The 20515-nt window shown below is 36.7% G+C and overlaps 1 protein-coding gene across 3 annotated transcripts in view; it reads left to right on the top strand.

Moving 5' to 3' along the window:
* Positions 1 to 746: 746 nt before the first annotated feature.
* LOC307006106 (uncharacterized protein) overlaps positions 747 to 20515 on the top strand; it is a 35988-nt gene continuing 16219 nt past the window's right edge. Inside the window, exons 1-4 of one of the 3 annotated variants that reach the window (XR_013799405.1) lie at positions 747 to 852; positions 2577 to 2700; positions 3265 to 3380; positions 3844 to 5113. Coding sequence is in view for 2 of the 3 variants with exons in the window: in XM_079626744.1 (XP_079482870.1) it covers positions 5814 to 5847 (34 nt within the window). In the remaining variant the exon portion in view is untranslated. Of the gene's footprint in view, positions 1112 to 2576; positions 2701 to 3264; positions 3381 to 3843; positions 5114 to 5634; positions 5848 to 20515 lie in introns of those variants that run through there. The other 2 variants (XM_079626744.1, XM_079626745.1) reach the window with 2 other exon arrangements.

Here is a 20515-nt window from a genome sequence, read left to right as displayed (position 1 = left end):
AGAAAATAAACAGGGTGCTTTCTGCCTCTCCGTCTCCGTGAACTTTTTTTCTGGAGCACGTCTCAAACTTAAGAACACTAAACTTTTCTAATGTATAGAATTAAGTGATGACAACACAATCATTGAATTATTCTAAACTCCGTAATATAATGCAGTTTTTTACTGTTGCTTACCTGTCGAGAGCAGATGGAGTGGAGATTGGAAATCCCTCAATCATCGCGGGTTTTCTTCTTTCCGCGCATGCGCAGATTTCTTTCTTCAAGGACGTAAATTTTACTTGATTTTTTTTATTTGCTTCAAGTACTTAATTAATGCATGTAAATATGCCAGAGAGTCAGAAGTCAATTTTACTTGTCTGTTGGATGTCTAATATTTACAAGTAAAAATTGAGTATTTAATTAGGATTTACTTAATATACTAACGTTTTCATTTTTACAAAATGATTCTTAGCAAAAGATACATGATTTTTCCTGTTTTATTTACTTTGCCATAAAATCATGTTTTACAGTGTACAGGTGCTAATCTACCAACATGGCTTTACTATTTGTCTTAAAACGCTTGAATATGGAGGTGATCCTCCTCTGCTCTGCTTATTCTGACTATTTTGTGCTTCACTTGAAAAAGTTCCTTTCACCTTTAATAACTGGAGTCACTTCAGTTCTAAAATAATAATAATGGGAGCCTACTAGTAAAGCTGAAGCTGCGTGGCCCTGATTGGCTGCGGAGGTGTCCCGTGCGCGCGTGACCGCGTGCGTTGGTGACCGATGACGTCAGTGCTCGCTCGCGCAGTCTACTCTCTTCCCTCATTGAGTTTCAGCGTCGAGTCTTCTGAGGCGAGGAGAGCAGTTCACGGTATTTCTCATCTTTACACAACCAGCAAACACACTTTATACAGTTTGATTAAGCGACAGACTCATTTCTGTATTGTTTTCATCGATCACGGCGATACTTGAGCGTCTTTTCTGGCGTCTTCCTTCTGAAATAAACATGTAGTGCAGCAGCAGCGAGCATGAGGAGAACATGTGGAGTTCATTCAGTCCTGAGCGAGTGTGTGTTCGTTTGTGTGATTGTTTCCATGTTTGGACTGAAAACTGTTCCTGAATGTCAAGAGGTAAAGTTTGAGATCTGTGAGGGGAATTGATGGGAAACGATCTCAAGTGTTACACTGATATAAGTTACTTTACATTGAGCCTATAATGAGCAACGTGAGACATTTAAATCACCTTTTAAATGTTCATATTAATAAATGAATAGCGTTTTACTCTTGGAACAATATTGCTTTGTGATGCTATTTATTTTTAAACGTTTTATGATCGTTATCAGTTTCAGCGCCCATAAAATGTAATATTTTAATGATTTAAGTAGTTCGTGATTGTTATAAAATCTAACTATATTTAGATTCAAATGTAGCCTACATATTATGCTGCTGTGATTATTTATCTGTAGTGGTTTATGAAGATAAATATCATATTACCCACCCAGCACCGGACGTCATTTGGACGTTGTTTTTTGGGCTAAATCAAGTCGGCCCGTCATGGCCTTCATTTAGCCCAAAAATAGACGTTGAAATTTGGGCTTTGTTTGGTCGGTCTGATTTGGTCCTAGTTTAGCCCAAAAATAGACGTTGAAATTTGGGCTTTGTTTGGTCGGTCTGATTTGGTCCAATTTTAGCCCAAAACATATAAAATGTGGCTTTGTTTATTTAGCCCAAATTTAGTTTATTTATTACGCGCGTCTGTTTCGGACCACATCTATCAATATAGCATAAACATAATTAAATTATTACAAATCTATTGTAGCAAGTGAAGAAAAATTATTTCAAAGATAAACGGCACATCCCAGAAATACATTATTTAGCAATAGCCTACGTTCGCAAACCATAATAGACTTGCATGACTTGGCATGGCAGAAATCCAGCAAGCGCTAGTGGTTTATGTCTCGTTGAAAACACTTGTGCTGTAGCCTATATTAGTTAACATATCTCTGAACATTTGTTATCATTCACTATGCCTATATTTAATATGCCTGTAATGGCTATAATGCATCCATAAACACATTAAACATCACAGTAGTTTATAACACCAGACCCCAATAAACAACAGCACTTAAATAGCCTATTAATAACTGCATATTACTATGTTAAATATAGGCCTATTGTATTACATTTTGTATATTTGAAATACACTTAAAAAATACTTAGAACATGAAGCTTATAATTTAAATTGTTCCTCATGTTACATCTGAAAAATTTGTGTATATGATAAAATAATGTTCATGCCTTATATCATGTAGTTTTTGCAATTGTTTTTCTATACCACGTTTACCATTTCTAAAGCTATATATTATATTAGGCCTATTATATTATAATAAAATTCATTGTTTTACATTCTCAATGCTTTCGTATGCTCATTCCATTTACAGTTTGACGATGGCCACAGCCCTATCCACTTAATAATGTATCAAGTTTCAGGATATTTTATCTGATTATCAAATAATTAACTCCATCAATTCTAAATTGACGTAAATGCTGCGTGACTTCTATGTGTTTTAATGGGCGCGCGCGCTGAACATTCAAGACGCATTTGAACATACTGTCTATGATTTGAACTGGAGCGGAGGGCGTTACTATGGAAACGGGACGGCAGCTCAACTGACATGCAGCAACTCTCCGTCTCTCACTGTTGTTTTAACTACTTTCAGGTAAGTTTAGTCCCTAAAATTACACAAATAATACATACAAATGTTTCTGACACGTTCTTTCATGTAAATGGCTCGCTTCCGTTGAATATTTACTTTATAGAAATGGTTTAGTGTCTTTGAAAAAGTCCGTTAGCCGTTAGCTAACTAACATTAGAGGTTAACTGTTAGGTAACGTTAACGTAGACTTGAGCTGTATGTTTGAGCTTTTAATCGCATCTTATGTGTAGATGAGAGATTTTGATAGTTTTGTAAAGGTTTTGGTGGCAATTGGTCAATGGATGAATAGAAGTAAGCCAATTTATTTAACCTAAAAGTATATGCACTATCCAGTTAATTCATAGTTTTCACGTGACGTCACACCATCATGGGAACGCCCACCTGGAGGGCAAAATAAGGCTTTCCTCCATTAATTTTGATCAGGTTTGTCTAGTAAAACAGTGCTATTAAGATCAAATTCAATATATACTGCATATTGATGATGCATACTTTGTACAGGTAAGCAGATGAACACAGAACAAATTATTTATAGCATAATAATATTGTTTGTCTTCTTTCTCTTTACAGTATTGTTTGCCATCTAGTCCTGATCACAGAGTCCAACCCCAATTAAGCAGACCTGAGCAGCTAATCCAGGATCACCAGAAACTCTGCAGAACTTGGATCTGGACACCACCAGTGTTGTAAGTTCAGAACATATTGCAGGAGATCCTAAAATTGTCTCTCAAGGTCCACTTACATGCAGAGTTTTGCTCCAACCTAGTCCAGCACACCTGAACAAGCTAATCAAGGTGCTAAACTCTGGATGCATATCACTCAGGTCCCTAGCTCAGTAGTTAGTGGTTAAGGGCCGTCTTAATCACAAAATCCTTACAGTGCACTAAAACATTTGCTCCCTAAAAACTCACTATGTATGTTCCCTTATCGGAAGTTCTGAAGCTCAAACCTTTAATCACACGAGACGAGACAGTTTGCTACAAATGACATGTGATAGATGCTTTTAAAACACAAACCAATATATTTCAGCATAAACTAGTCTAATCAAGCAGATATTTACAATTGATCTATGACTGAAATCTTGCACGTATATGTAGAGTGAAAACTCAAGTGTATACTTTACATTTTGGTTATCGTTTTCTTTCTTAGATGCTGGAGAAAAAACAGCCAGGCTAAATCATTCAAAGTGGAAGCTTCTGTCGTGGCTCAATAATCCGGGAGTGGAAGGAGCAAAAGAACCAGAAGATCAGAGATCAGGGAGAGATCTACTGGTGCCCCTGAGGGAACTGATTTATCTAATGTGTCAAATTTAACCAAAAATTGAATCACTCACCTTCATGTCATTGCATATCTGTAGGACTTTCATTCATCATTGAAACACAAATACAGATCTCTTTAATGAAATCTGAGAGCTTTTTGTCCCTCCATTTCACAGTTTATGCAACTAAAACTTTCATGCTTCAGAAAGGTAGTAAAGACATTATTCTAACAATAATCAATATGACTCCAGTGGTTTAACCTCAACTTTATGAATCGATGTGAATGCTTTGTGTGTGCAAAAAAAACATTGCATCTTTATTCACAAAATATATATCTCTGAAACGTGTTTACGGAGCACCACGATTCATCAGTGTTGTGTTGGTGTGAGAGCCGGCCATCTCATGGTGCAACATGTGTCAGAGATACATAATTTGTGAATAAAGATGAAATTGTTTATTTGTGCACACAAGGCATCGGTTAAAAAATTCTTAATTTGTCTTCTCCACAAAAGTCTTAAGGGTTTGGAGCGACATGAGGGTATTTACATTTTTGTGTGAACTATCCCTTTAATGTTTTCTAATGTGGTTATAATTGGTCATTGTTCTGTTATATAAACATTTATTGTTTTGAAAAAATGTTTATACTGAAATTTTTTTATCTTTTCTGTATAAATTTAAAGATTTTATTAATTTAATCAAAAGTCACAGTAAAAACGTTTCAATTGTTAAAAAAAGTTTCAAATAAATGCTGCTCTTTTGAAAGTTATATTCAAAGTATACTGAAAACTATCATAGTTTCCACAAAAATGTGAAGCCGTACAACTGATAATAATCATAAATGTTTCTTGAGAATCAAATCATCATATTAGAATATTTTCTGAAGGATCATGTGACACTGAAGACTGGAGTAATGCTGAAAATTCAGCTTTGATCACAGGAATAAATAACATACTTTTGTACATACTATATATTTACATGTATATTTATTTATGTATTAATTCATAGAAAAGTTATTTTTATTGTAGTAATATTTCACAATATAAGTTGTGAAATTTCAGGGTATGTTTGATCAAATGCAGGCTTAAGATGTGATCAGGAAAGTGTTTCTTTTTACGTGAAAGATGTATTTGATAAATGAGTCAATAAATGGTTTGTTACTATTTTGTGAATTGTCTTATTTTTTTACAGTAATTATGAAAATAAAATCTAATGAATTCACGGTTGAAATTAGGCCTGAAAAAGACGTCTTTTCAACTCACTTTACAACCGTATTAAGACGCGAATAGGACGTCCTTTTATGGGCGTCTTTTCAACGACCTGAAAAAGACGGCTTTTCACCTTCCACTTTTCAACCAAATTTTAACGTTGTTTAGACGTCTGGCAATGTCGTCTTTTCTACGTCTTTTCAACGAGTTTTTTTTAGGTGGGTAGTGCTTGATGTTTTATCAATGTCATATTTTTTCTTTCAGTAGAGCAGTTTTACAGGTTTTTGTCATGTATCCTGACTCAAATAATGTGTTTCTAACAGCAAACACTCAGAATAAAGTGAGATGATCTGCTGATGATCCTGAATGGCTTGTTGAATGAGTGTTGATAGTCTGAGGCTCATCAATATCAACAGATCTGCTGAAAACACTCTTTATTTCATGACAATAGTTTTTGTTTTCTCCTTATTTATTAGATCTCCTGAATCACATCATCAGTGAAGCTCCTCCAACAGTAATTCCCCAATAAATGCTGTAAATCCCCGTCAGCTACAAGTGGAGACGAGCATGAAAGCATCAGGAAGAGCTGAAATCTGCAGAGACTGAGTTTATTAAAGAGGACAGTGAGAACACGAGTGATCCAGAACCCTGCAGAATGAAACACACTGAAGATCCTGAAGAACAGAGAGGTTGGTGTTTATTCTTCATTCATTCATGATGCTGAAGAACATTCATGTTAGAAACATTCAAGCACTTCATCACATTTAGATAAACAGTTACACTATGAAATGGTGCAGAATGTTCTGGGTTTTCTTCAACAAATGGTCAGTAAAGGGAGATTTGAGACATTTTTATATTGATTGTCAATATCAGATCAGGCTAAATACTATTTAACATTTATTTTATATCTGGTTTCCAATTTGCAACAGCATTACCAGAATTTTAGTCATTTTCAAAAAAAAATTTTATTTAGGAACAATCAGTAAACACCAAGTTACTGATAAAATTGTATTTGTCAAATATTATACAAGTTATTCATAGTTATAGAGATTCTTCTCACAGTAACTTTGGGAACAGGGTCGATGCATGTAGTCAATGCTACATGTAACCCGCAGCTACCCGTTTTATGGCGTAATAACTTGGGTACATGTAGGGCTGGGCGATAAATCGACTTTATCGATTAACTCGAATGTGTAGTGTACGTCGATATGTTTTAATGAAAATCAGTTTTCTCTATACACAAATATATTTGTGCGGGAATTTCTCGCACTATAAAAGCTAACCTTGCGGGAAATGGTGTAAATCAGGCCTATTCAAATAGCGGCCCGGGGGCAAATTTGGCCCGATTGAAATTTAGTCTGGCCCGTGGCAGATTAAACAAATAAAAATAAAAAAAAGTAAAAAAAATAAAAAGTCAAAAAAAAAAATCTACGAATCTGCCGCGGCGAACAGACAAGAGAACAGGCAAAGATTCTAGAGCGGAGCAGGTCGTCTCCATGGTGATAAAAAACAAACACTCATTCTCGTAAGTTTCAGAGTGAATGGACGGAGAAGTACTTATTTATGGTGCCAACTACGGCAAGCAAGCGAGGGACCGATAGACCTGTGTGTTTACTGTGCAACGAATCAGTGGCTGTGGCCAAATAATATAATGTGAAGATACTTTTTACTACAAAACATTCGTCTTTTTCTGCGCAATACCAAGAGGGCTCAGTGGAGAGACAACGTAGAATAGACAGACTGGTAACTTCTTTTGAGCAAAGTCAGCGTGCCATTGGCGGGTTTTGTACCGAATAAGAGAGAGCTTTCTTTGCCTCTCTACGAGTGGCGTGGATACTCACGAGAATATATATAAAATATATATTCTTGTTTTTAGTTAGTTTTCATCAAGAGTATGTTTACAGCACATAGTTAGCAGATTTGTACTTACTGTACACTTGAAAAGTTTTTTTCTAGTTTTAAAATACTCAATGTCTGAAAGATATACTTCAGGGATATTTGAATGTTGTTATTTCCCTAAATAAGACCTTTTTTTAACTGTCTTTAAATAAGACAGTTTTGCACTTATGACAGCTTTATTTTGATTGTCTGATTTTTTTAAAAAGCTATTACTTATGTTTACTGTTTAAGGGTAAAAGCTGTGTGTATGTCTCAATATTTGCAGTTTTGCACTTTGGCCTATTCAATACAAGTTTAATGTGTTGAAATAATAAAGGAAACCAAACGAATAATGTACCTTTATTTCATATTATGTACCTTAGTATATAGTATATTTTAATTTCCTTTAGCTGATATCAATTTGTCCGTCCGGCCCTCACAAATTTTGGAATTTTCTAGTTTGGCCCCCCTGCAAATGTATTTGAATAGCCCTGGTGTAAATTATGCGCAATCCCCTCATTCCCGCACTGAAATTCAAGCCCTGCATTACATTTGGCTGACTTTTTCTTTCATGAGCAGGATCCGCTTTCATTGAAATGTCAATAGAGGGAATTCTTCACCACACTTCGCAGGCACGCAGTAATGGCGGCAGGCAAGATGGCGGCGCCCATAGAGTTCGCGGCGGATTTGTGTATAATATCCGCCGACGCTCCCCTCTGGGCTCCCGTAGTTCCGAACGCGCTCAGCGCGTTTGCCACAGAGCTACATAAACAACATGGCAAATGAACAAGACCGCGGCTGCACAAGCACACCCGCCAAAAACATTTGCAAACTGAATCTGCAGGGCTGCCAACTCTCACGCATTCACCATGAGACTCACGCAGTTGTCACTTTTCACTCGCTCTCATGCCACACATCCATTTCTCACGCAGAGAAAATCGCGAAGCAAAGAGGAAACTGACACCGACAGAGAAGGTTACGGTACTATTGATACAAAGCAAATTCTCAGCGCTCAGATTCTGTCAATATAATTACAAAATTCAAACAATAAACAACGTTTTGGCGCTTGTAAATGTGATGTGACAGATCGCTGACAGATCTCAGTTCAAGCGGCACGTGAACCGGTCATCTGTTGCTACTAACTTAGTTAACATAAATGAACACTAATGATCAGTAGGTAATTTGAAAGATACAGGTCAACTTACCGAAATGTAATAAAATCGATCGATCAAATGTTTTTTAACCGGTCCATAAACCGCAGGAAAACAGTCACGTTACGTTTACCTCAGGAAAGCCGTTTAATGACCATAGCACGTTAGTTGGACTTAAAAAATTGTCTGTAGAGAGGAGTATTTTGCTAAATATGATAATTATATTACAATTTTTTAATATTTTTTACCTATCATTAAAATATGATAACGTTGTCATTTTAAAAAACACATTAAAATAAATTTGAGATGTTATTTTTAACCTTTAATAATAATACCAGCTGACAGGGCTCTGTATGTTTACAGTAGGTGAGTTTTTTTGGGGGGGGGGGGATTAACATAACACAATAACGTATCTACTGTAGGCCTACCTAATATTTATCCAAAGGAATTGATATTGAATCAAGATCAGAATCAAATCACAAGTGAAATTTGTGTCAAGCAATAATAAAAACAGTAGCATACAGTCAGCGTACCATGCAAACACAATACACTTATAATTGTGATGCAAGCTTTTTTTTTTTTTTTTTTTTACATCCCCACCAATCCCAGTCCGCCCATTTTATGTTACGTTATGTTATGTTACATTTTCACTGTTTACAAAGGTTGCTTGTTGTTTCTGATTGCACTTTATATAATTAAATAAAACTAAAACTTGTTTTGAACAATTTATTTGTCATCTGCAGATTGATTTTAAATAGGGGGGGGGGAATCGATTTAAATCGTAAATCGGATTTTTTGTGAAAAAACCTGGGATTTTTTTTTAGGCCATATCGCCCAGTCCTAGGTACATTACAGAAGGTAGGTTCGACTCACTGGAGTATATGACATTTATAACAGAAACTAAAGAAAGAAAGCAACTCAGACTCAAATATAAATGTTAATTACTAAGAAATTAAATGTATTGTTATTATGGAAAAAAATTAATTGAATCTTTTGACAAATAAAATGATATAAATAAACCGCAATAATAAACAGTAGTTCAGTTCACAATTGACACCTCAGTTCAATTTGGACATTTAGATTTCAAAAATCAAGATTTAAAACCAGATTTCACAATTCAAAAAACAGTGTCCAGATTAACAAAAGAAAAACAACTTCGGGAATCAGATTCAATGTTCAGCTGTCACTGAATATTTTTAGTTCAGTTCCGGTTCAATAGGAAAAAATCCAACGATTGATCCAGGGAAAATCCAGAAGAGCAAAAATAACAATATAGCACAGTTCAGGGTGAGTATATTTTGTCCAACCAGTTCAGCAAAACAATAGATGTTTTAATTTTCCAGGTACGCTCAAGTAGATGGTTGGCTCGCCATGTCCAAACCACAGACAGAACATCCACAGCAGGGACAGATCAGGACTCAATAGGCAACGATCTCGATGAATTCAGAAACAGAAGAAAAAACGAGAGAAAACAAAAAAAACCTGGCCTTGAAAAACGAGGCCAAAAATAATCATTATTCAGCTGTTCAATAAACTTTAGATTAAATATATTGTCTGGTTTATCACTCAATTTCCTATGCACTTAACATACATGCTAATCAACCATATGTTCACTTATAGTACATTGAAACCTATGTGCAAAGCTAGCGTCCCATGTAACATGTCTTCATAAATAACATAACTACTTAAACAAATATACATAATAATATGAACCGTTAAACATTATTTACACAGTTATCATGTGTTGTGGCAAAAAAGAGACACTCAGAGTCAAATTATAAATAGAGAAGTATTTATTCTTGCAAGAATAGGAGCAGTCTAATACACAGTTGTTACCCTGTGCAGAAGAGTGACACACCCCCAGACAGACTGAACCAGCTTTTATCTCAGTTTCAAGGCCTTCTTCCTGCCAGAGCCTTCCTCCCAGTAGTTTTCCATCCAGTAGTTTTCCATAGACAAGGAAGCCATAACACTAGTTTAGATTCATCACTAGTTGGCCCACTAAGCACCCCTGCCCCAAATGGCCTTCTGACATCTAGGTCAGAGGTCCTTGTTCGTCTGTTCTCTGGAGTGTCTCCCCCTTCTGCCTCCCCAGGTACATAAACAGAATCTTCTCTCACTACAAGTGAGAGACACATGTGACATTCTTTGAATCATCCATATTTTACTAAAGATCAATGAATATCATAAAATTGCCACCACAACTCCTCTCTGTTTATCATTCTCTGATAACTGATTAATCAAACATTTGTAATAATAGTAATAATAATGGTAATAATAAATTAGGGCTGAACGATTAATTGCATTTGCGATAATATCAGTACGGCCTGGCATAGGCTGCAGGAAAGAACAGTTTGTTTAATTTATTTGATAATAAATATATCATGTTTTATATATCAATATAGAATGTTATACATTCTCTTCAACTATTCTGTATGGATTCAGATATTTTCAGAATTGAGTCTGAGCTTAGTTTTAAACACAGATGCGTGATGACGCTGCGTGTGCTTTATACACAATATTCTGCTTTCTTCTAATTCCTCTGTCACAAACACACATTCGAACCTTCCGAAAAATAGTCTTTCATAGCCTACAGTTCGGAAAAGTTGAAGCGAATTGGACATTCGCGGGCTTCATTGCACTGACTAGAAGATCATATGGCACTCGCTGTGAAATACGCGCGCTTGATGTTACTCTAGTAACTTAGTGCGCGGTCCCGCCCGCCGGTATTTTCCTTACAAATGCTCTATAAAGGCATCATATGTCTTTTGGAATGCAGTTGGCTTATATATTAAAAATACAAATATGAAAACCATCGACAGAAGCTGCTTTCAATTTCAAATACTCACGGCCGCTTTGTGAAGAGCGCTCTCACATGCGGCTGTGAGCGACTCTGTCTACGTGGTTAAATGTACTTGCATCTCAAAATGCGTTTATGACGCGAAATTAATGTAAACAGTCAGTTATGTCTTAAGTTATTAAACAGACAGGACAAACCACATCTTATATTTCATAAGATATCTGTACATAAGTGTGAAGCAGCTTATCTTATCTAAACTGAGAAAGAAAAATCACTTAATCACAGCTCTTGAATGGAAAACATTCAGACTACTCTTAAATACTGAAAGCACTCTTTGTTTATTGCTTTTAATGTTTTTTCCCCCTCTTTGTTATTGATAACTTTTATGTTTTGAAGCTATTCGCTTATATAGCCTATTTAAAATTCTTAACATGTGATTGTATTAATTTCGTTTTTTAATGTGTAATTATTTTTAAAAGTAGCCTACTTATAATTACATATGTAATTAAATAAATATTTAAAGTTTTATTAATAAGATTAATTGATAAATAAAAAAAGTTGATCGGCTCATGAGGTGCCTAAAGATTCCCATCCATATTTTAAAATTATTTATTGCTTGTGTTTGTTGAATAATATAAAAGATAAAGAGCTTAAAAAAATAATCGCATATTAAATCGCAATCGCAATATTGGTACAAATAATCGCAATTAGATTATTTTCCAAAATCGTTCAGCCCTATAATAAATGCAAGTTCAAGTCATTACATCATTAAAAAATCACTCTCCTTGAACCTGTGAAGAAAAAGTTTAGAAAAAAGAAGCATAAGGCTGTTTTTGTGGGGGAAAGCCCCATAATTATTTAGCAAGCAAGTAAACATGTTAACTAGGCCGGGCTAAACTGGGAAACACTGTTCCCGAGCTTCTGACAAGCAGACCCTCAGTCGCACTAGTAAGGAATAAATAGTTATAACACAGTAGGAAAACTGAAGATCTAAAATTTCATCTTTTAATATAATTTCAGTATTAAATAGTGTGTATCTGTATTATTATTCTTTATTGTTATTCATGATCAGTTGTATTATCTTATGGAGTTTAAATGCATGTGTTTGAATGCATGAAGATAATATAGATAGCATGATCCATGTGAGGATCACATGTCAGACAGAGGGAAGCTATATTCTGCTAAGGGTGTGTACAGTGTACAACAGTTTCCACTGATGCAAGTGTATCACCAAAGTAAACAACAAGGATAGTTCTTAATATGGAAGTGGAGTGTGACATGTTGAAGAAGACATATGACATATACGTTCCAATTTTAAGAAGCTCAAAGCAACGTTTTGTTACCTTATACGGAAGCTGTAAGTCTGTCTGTGATGTATATAAGCTGAATTTCACTGTACCACTTCAGAGAAACACGGAAACGCATAGACCTGGCGTGAATACAACATCTTCTCAAAGTTTCTCTCCTGACATATAAGAATAAAAGATTTTTCTTGGCAAGATAACTGGTGTCTCGTCCCGTGAATCAATACCGGGGAAAAGAGAAATAATTCTGAATCTACAAAAACAAACAGATAAAATTCAAATCATAAAAGTGTAATAAAAATCCCTCAGTTTCAAAACCCTGTCCTTGTACGCAATCTCGTAACACGGATGACTGCTGCTTTTGACCTTCCTTACATATCAATCGTTCTCAGAAAGAAAAAGAAAACATCAACATATTTAACTGTAATCTCTACTTGAATCATCTGCATAATTTTGTTCATCCCCATCATCATTCAGATAGACTGTCATTTTCACCAATTGAACAGACATTCCAGTTTTCTCATATTCACCCATGAATAACAAAATTATCAGAATAACACATACAATCATAACTCCTACACATTCAACATTTTCCCCATATCCATTTCCCTAACCATATTTTGTTCTTTTACCTTTAACTTTTAATTCAATCAGGCATTGGTTCTACGTAATAAGCTTCAATAATAATCCCTATAATTTACAATAATTAATAGATCTTCTCTTCCTGAAAACATTTGCCTTAAATATTTTCTAATGAATCAGTAACCAATCAAATCATTTGTCATATACCAATATCAATACTAAGCCCTATTTCAATATAATCAGATAAAATCCTAAAAATCATCACAAAACCACATTCTTAAACCATTAGATGGTCCACATCCTCCTCCAGGTGTGTTGATTATCGTTCGCCCCATGGACTAATGGGATGGTTGCGGCCTGTTGGGGTAGGTGAGCGGCTTGGACCCAGGTGTCACACTGATCTCCTGAGATCACCACCGCACCCCCACTGGAATGAACCATTTCCTGCTTGTTGTCACCTGTGAATGGAGACCTTAAGTATTTTGTTAGTGACCGCTTGTCTTTCCCTCGTCCCTTTTGGTGTGACCTGTGGAATTTTCAAAATCATTATTTTTCATTTTATTTTCAATTATCATTAGACATTTCTTGCTTATTAGAGTCAGAGTCCTTTTCCCCTGAAAAACACATATCCACTTTGCTTACGTTAACAAGTCAATATTCATACATTTGGAAGCAGAATCAGTTCAGCTTGATGCAATCCATCCTGACATTCTGCAAAAGGAAAATTTTAAGTTATGCGCTGTACAAGGTGTAGCACCTTTCTGCCACAATAATAACCTAGGCCAGGACAGTTAGCAAATTTCATCCATAGCCATTATTTAATTGGCCACATTGTGCCCTGTCTCCCAATCCTGCATGCTCTCTGTAAAGAAAAACAAATTTCGAGGTTATTGTCAGATAGTAAAGTACGTAGTTTCTTTTGTCTACTGTTCTCCCGTGGCCTTCGATGCCCTGGCGTTTCCTGTTGAAACAATCCAGACAGCAATTTTGTTAGGCAGAAAAATGGCTTCTTTCAGGGCTTTTACCCAATTACCCCTAGTGTTCTTCCAACATTTATTCAGCAAATGTGAACCCCTTAATAAACCATATTTGGGGCGGCAGTGGCTCAGTGGTTCATGTAGGTTGTCTACAAACCGAAAGGTTGGTGGTTCAATCCCCGGTTCCACCTGACCAAGTGTCGAGGTGTCCATGAGCAAGACACCTAACCACAAGTGCTCCCGACGAGCTGGATGGCCTTGCATAGATGACACCGCCGTCAGTGTATGAATGAGTGAATGGGTGAATGTGAGGCAATGTAAAGCGCTTTGGTGGCCATTGGGTCTGTGAAAGCACTATATAAATGCAGTCCATTTACCATTTACCATATTTGGCAATTGTTATACCATCCCCCTCTTGATGCATGACACAACTCAAGCATCAATTTAACATAACATTTAACATAGTGTTTTCGATAAAGTTTGCCATCAACACTAACCAAAACGTTGTCCTTCAGACAAATTTCCTCCAGACATCTTTCTCTGCCTCTGAAACAAATATCTTACATTCTTCACTTAAAGCCACAATCTCATTTTCTTATCGAAGTATTTGAAGGGCAACGGCCCTCAGTCTCGCCGCGTATCCTTTTTTTTTTCTTCAGGACTGTTGTTTTGTCTCGCAACTCAGTCCTCTACAACCATTTTTAAAGTCATCAATAGTTTCTATCAGGTCAGGTCGTGCTGTACAGACTTGGTCAATGTCAGTCAAAAAAACATTCTCCTCCTGTTTACAATAATCATAAATGGCTCTCTGGATAATTTGATATTGACTTAGCCAATGTGTCACTTTGTTGTTGCCGTCAAATCTATAACATCTTCTTTTATTTCAACCCACAATGGACGGTGATATACAACTCCACAATTCCAATTTACATAAATACTTAAACACTCTCCAGAGGTTAAAGACACAATATACTCACTATTCAGGCAGAATAGCTTGCCCTAAACTAACACCTGCAAGACATAAAGTGCTGCCCCCGTCACCTATAGTATCCAGCTGCAGACCCGCAGCACCACCAGTTTCAGAACCCCAGCGCCAGAACTGGAAGTAAGGGGCGGAGCTTACGTTCTAACACCAGCGCCAGAACCGGAAGTGAGGTGTGGAGCTTACGTTCTAAACCGAGTAACGCGTTTTGGAGCGTAATTTGCTTAGACACGAAACGTTATACTTTTATTACTCACGAAACGTCATACTTAATACGTATGTTATAATGATACATTAAGGTACAGAAACATTGGGCTTCACCATATTTTTAATATCCGTTGTATCGTGGTCCATTTATATTTACTATGGTTCTTTTTTTATAATAATTTTTACAATGTATTTACCTACATATTGTAAATACAGTTGTTATGATAACACATTTATTTCTATTTGTATATAGGACAGTTAAGCTGTCATTTGTAACTATACAAGAATATAGAAACTATTTAGCTATTTTAGTAAAATGTTCTTATTAAAGTGGTACTACTTACAAGCAGGAGTATGTTGTTTGTGCACCACAAATTGACACTTACCAATCACGTATTTCAAATAATTGTAAACTAGCATGAGAGAAAATGCCACAAACTATTGTAAAGTGACACATACCATTGTTAAAGTAATTATGAAAACTGTCACCAATCATTCAGAAGTGTGCTGGACCTTGACACTGGCTTTTCACAATGCAGAGTAGTGTACATCTGTAGATCCTATATTATAATGTGGATACAGCAAGTCAAATATTTGAACAAAACATTCGGGAATCTCCAGAAGGAATATATATTAAATGAATTTGTAGTTATTGTAGACTAATCCCCAATGTTTAGTCAATGGTAGCTTATAAAATGTATACACCTTTTTCAGTAAGCAGAGACAGAAAAGAGACTCAACAAATATGTAAGTTAAAGTAATGAATATTTAGAATAAAAAAGGAAAAATTACATAAAAGCAGATCATCATTCATTCAGCGCTGTGTTGTGGTTGCGCTGTGTCACGTGACAAGCAGTGACGCGTCACCATGGAAACCATAAAGTGACAGATTCGAAATAACGGTCGCCTTGAAAAACTCACGCTGGGGGGTCAATTAGAATATTTTAAACTTACGTGTGAAAGGGTTAACATTCTTCAAATTAGTGAAAATTCTGTCATCGTTTACATGCTTGTCTCATTGTAAATGACTCCGCCCCTCACTTCCGGTTCTGGCGCTGGGGTTCTGAAACTGGTGGTGCTGCGGGTCTGCAGCTGGATATATCTCCCCGTCACACACACTCATGCTAGGCACACATATGTTAACTGCTCATTTCCAATGTTCGCTTTTTTTATATTAACTCTAAAAGTATAATATTTAAGGTTTAAATAAGATTTAAACTTCACATTTTCCTGTAGCTTTTATATAATTTTACATGGCCTTTCAAACCGTTTCAAATGTTCATTATTTTGTCTTTACAAAAGTCAGCTGGGTTGTTTTGGTTCATTATCATTATTTTGTTTAAGCTTGCCTTACCAGGCCTGATAACAGAAAGACAGAGTACCAATCCCTTCCTCCCCTCACGCCGGCTCTCTCACTATACACAAATAATCTTTTCAACAGCCTCCTAAGACTGAAACTTAATTAATCATAGTCTAGAACCCTTAATAGTTCACAAATGTTAATATACAAATGTTTAACTCAAATTAGAACCATTACAACAATCTAAAATACATTATGCGATGAGCATTTCTAAGGTTATCTTTAGTTTGAATACTTGTATAAATTCTCAATTCACCTTACCTTTGTTATCCAAACTCTACAGACTGTCTTAATCTTTAGTCACCACCATGTCTAATGATCTTCAGGAGTTAAAACCATCCTATAGACATATTAGTTCAAAATCAACTATAATTTTCCTTGCCCATAAGGCAACCAACATGTTCCTGATATAAATTAATAAGTTTTAATAATAATAATAATAATTCATTACATTTATATAGCGCTTTTTCTGGACACTCAAAGCCCTTTACATAGAAGGGGGGAATCTCCTCAACCACCACCAATGTGCAGCATCCACCTGGATGATGCGACGGCAGCCATATTGCGCCAGAACGCCCACCACACACCAGCTTACTGGTGGAGAGGAGACAGTGATGAAGCCAATCAGTATATATATAGGAGGAGGATTAGGAGGCCATGATGGACAGAGGCCACTGGGCAAATTTGGCCAGGATGCCGGGGTTACACCCCTACTCTTTCGAAAGACATCCTGGGATTTTTAATGACCACAGAGAGTCAGGACCTCGGTTTAACGTCTCATCCGAAGGACGGCGCTCTTTGTCAGTATAGTGTTCCCCATCACTACACTGGGGCATTAGGACCAGCACAGATCACTGGGTGAGCGCCCCCTGCTGGCCACACTAACACCTCTACCAGCAGCAACCTGGTTTTCTCAGGAGGTCTCCCATCCAAGTACTAACCAGGCTCAGCCCCGCTTAGCTTCAGTGGGAAACCAGTCTTGGGCTACAGGGTGATATGGCTGCTGGCAATTACTTTTTTTGTTACTGTCTCCCCAACAAATAATGACAATCACCTCATGGTCTCAGCTGGCTCTTGAAAGCACATTTCCCATTAGCTCTTTATCTATAATTTCCATCAGGGTGTTGTCCACCTGGCATAGCTGCAGACTTGTGACAATTGAAAACAAGCCATACAGTGAATTGCGGGTTTTTTCCCTGGTGAGTGGTATAGAGGAAACTCACATTTTCTGGGTCAGACTGCCGTAACTCCTCACAGCGCATCTCACCTCTCAATGCTCTGCTGACCCCGGTGGCCTCCAGTAATCAGCGCTCAACTCTCATACCGGTGGTGTCTGGAGGTACTCTCATACCACCATCTGGAGGTGTCCAGTGTTCGTAACCCCCTGCGTTAGGTATAGTCCCCTGGCCAGGAAGATCTTCCCCGTCGTTGGGTAGGCCACTGGTGACCCGCTCTTTCCCATCACACAATCAGTTTTCTTCAACAGTTTTTCTGGAGCTTAGGAAAGGAACATTTTAAGAGTCACCTCCATCTGGACTGCCTAATAGTGTTAAGGGAGAGAGGTTAATAACAACAGTATTTAATCACTCAAATCTGTTAGACCTGTCCGAATCAACAAAATCTCAGTGAACTTTATTCACATCCGTCTATTCAATGTACGTCTATATCCATGGTCATTGGTCCTGTGTCATGGTGAAGGCTAAGATCAGACAAAGACGTTACTGGTCCTAAAATAACAAGTACAATTAAAGCTGCAAGCAGCCTTTCCGGGGCCAAGCCTTCCAATGGTCCCATGGGTTCAAAAAGTAGTTAAAAATACTTTGCTTTCAAATCTTTAAAATAAACTTTAATAACCAAACCATTCTTAAGTCACAGAACAATTAGAAGCAACTTTTCCACCACTTAAGGCAACAATACTTCTTGCGGTCTGTTCATGTGCCACACAGGATTCGAACCCACAAATGGAACGGTTCAGGATTCATGACACGTGGTTTAGCAATTTGCGCCACTCAGAGGACGTAAACTACAAGGCTGCATAGGAGAGGCTTCAGTGTAAGAATAAGCACACAAAATCATGTTAACGAGATTAGCATGCTAAGCTAGCTTAATGCTAATAAAGCTTATGGTTATCCTGATAGCTGAAGAGCCACATTAGAATGGCATCTGGTTAGCATGCTAACAAATTATTATGCTAAGCTAACTAGTATAAGGCAACAAACACAGGCTAGGTCAACTTCGAAGATGAATATCTCGGGAACGGTAGCGAATATCAAAAATATGTTCAGTCATTTCTGTGCGGCTCAGCCCACAGAACATCTAATCTAGCGAAAAAAATGTTTTTCATTTGTTCCAATATGGCGGATAGTCACATTATTGGAAAATGACAAATGAGATCAGCATACGCCAAGGAACATAATGACGTAAAGAAATCAAAATTTCAACAATGTTTTCAAAAGTTATAAGCGTTTTTGCAAAAGAGCTAATATCTCTGGAACACTAGGTGGCGCTATGTTCAGTCTTCTCATGTACCGTCAGGGCATTGTGTTGATCATCCATACTAAATTGTGTGAAGATATGTCAAATAGTTTAAAAGTTATTGCAAATTATGACAAAATTCAAAATGGAGGACACATGGTGCATCCGATCTTGACAAAATCGATATCCACGGATTTGGCATTCTGACAAACTTTTCAAAAGTTATTGGCCAAAATAGCAATTTTTCATATCTCATGACCCGTAGGTGGCGCTATTCCCAACTTTGGAATGGAACCTCAGAACATGCTTCCGATGAAGTGTACCAATTTTCGTTTCGATTGATCGAACTTTGGCCGAGATACAGCATCTTAGCCAATTTTCTGTGCACCTCGTTAAATTTGCAACATCATAACTTTTTTTTTTCCCAGTATAGCAAAAAAATCTGTTCAGTCATTTCTATGCGGCTCAGTCCGAAGATCATTTGAGCACAGGTTTGGACAAAATTGGACCAATTTTGAAGGAGGAGTAGCAAAAAAACTGAACACTGTACTTTTCAAAATGGCCACTACTGAGTCTGATTTGACTATATTGATTTTGATCAGCATGATGAGCGGAATCAGGTGCACTAAGTTTCATGTCTCTAGATCAAAGGGTTCAAAAGTTATAACCATTTCAATGTTGAATTTTTGAACTGGTGGTGGCGCTATAGAGTTGGTCCTAGGGACACCAAATTTGGTCCAATTACTATTCAGGGCCATCTCTACAACTGTGCCAAATTTCATGATTTTCCTATGTACGGTTCATAGGGCTGCCATAGACTTCCACCGGGAAGAATAATAATAATAATTGAAAAACTAACGGATACAATAGGGTCTATCCCCTTCGGGGCTTGGCCCCTAAAAATGTCACTTCTCAATTCAGGTCTATATTATTATTTTAAAGACTTCTTTAAAGTCATTCAGTTTTACAATCTGAAATATTAAAGTACAAATTGCCCTCTGAATGGCAATGATTTCCTTTAACATGATTTCTTTTAACATCTCATTATGCTATAATTTTCCACTGAAACACTGTGCTTTACTATAAATAGCTTATTATCATGACAGGCTAAGATAACCGCCTTCTTACATTGAATGAGAGAGAGACTCTGAGGCCTTCAGGACTGGTACACTGTTTCTCATACTAAACATTCTCAACTTTATCTACTTTATCTTTTAATTCTAGCCCAGCTTAAGGCACCTTTGCCAGAAATTACATACGTTTTCAATATAAAAATAATTTTATAGTTGTCTTTTGCCCATACATCAGGGAATTTAGACATTACAAATTCCACTCATATTGAGACTGTCACACTGGCAGTTTCAGCCAAGGCCCAAGCTTATCTTTTGAAACCAAAACATCAGCTTCTAGTTCCTTCATGGTCAACACTACCAAGCTGTTTGTTTAATCAGATCCCTTTCTACAATTTTTTTTTACATTTAGCAACGCAGTGCTACTGCTTCTGCTTATTTGATCTTCAATACAAATAGTTATTCTAGTTCTCAATAACGTTTCATTAAAAGACAATCATCTTTTTAGTTACCTTTGCTTTTACAAATATTTTCCTTATCTGTAATTTTACATTTACTTGTACTTTAGTTC

This window comes from Phoxinus phoxinus, assembly GCF_949152265.1.
Source record: "Phoxinus phoxinus genome assembly, chromosome: 1".
Taxonomy (NCBI): domain Eukaryota; kingdom Metazoa; phylum Chordata; class Actinopteri; order Cypriniformes; family Leuciscidae; genus Phoxinus; species Phoxinus phoxinus.
The sequence above is the reverse complement of the archived record's forward strand: the minus strand, read 5'-3'. Positions and strand labels throughout refer to the sequence as shown.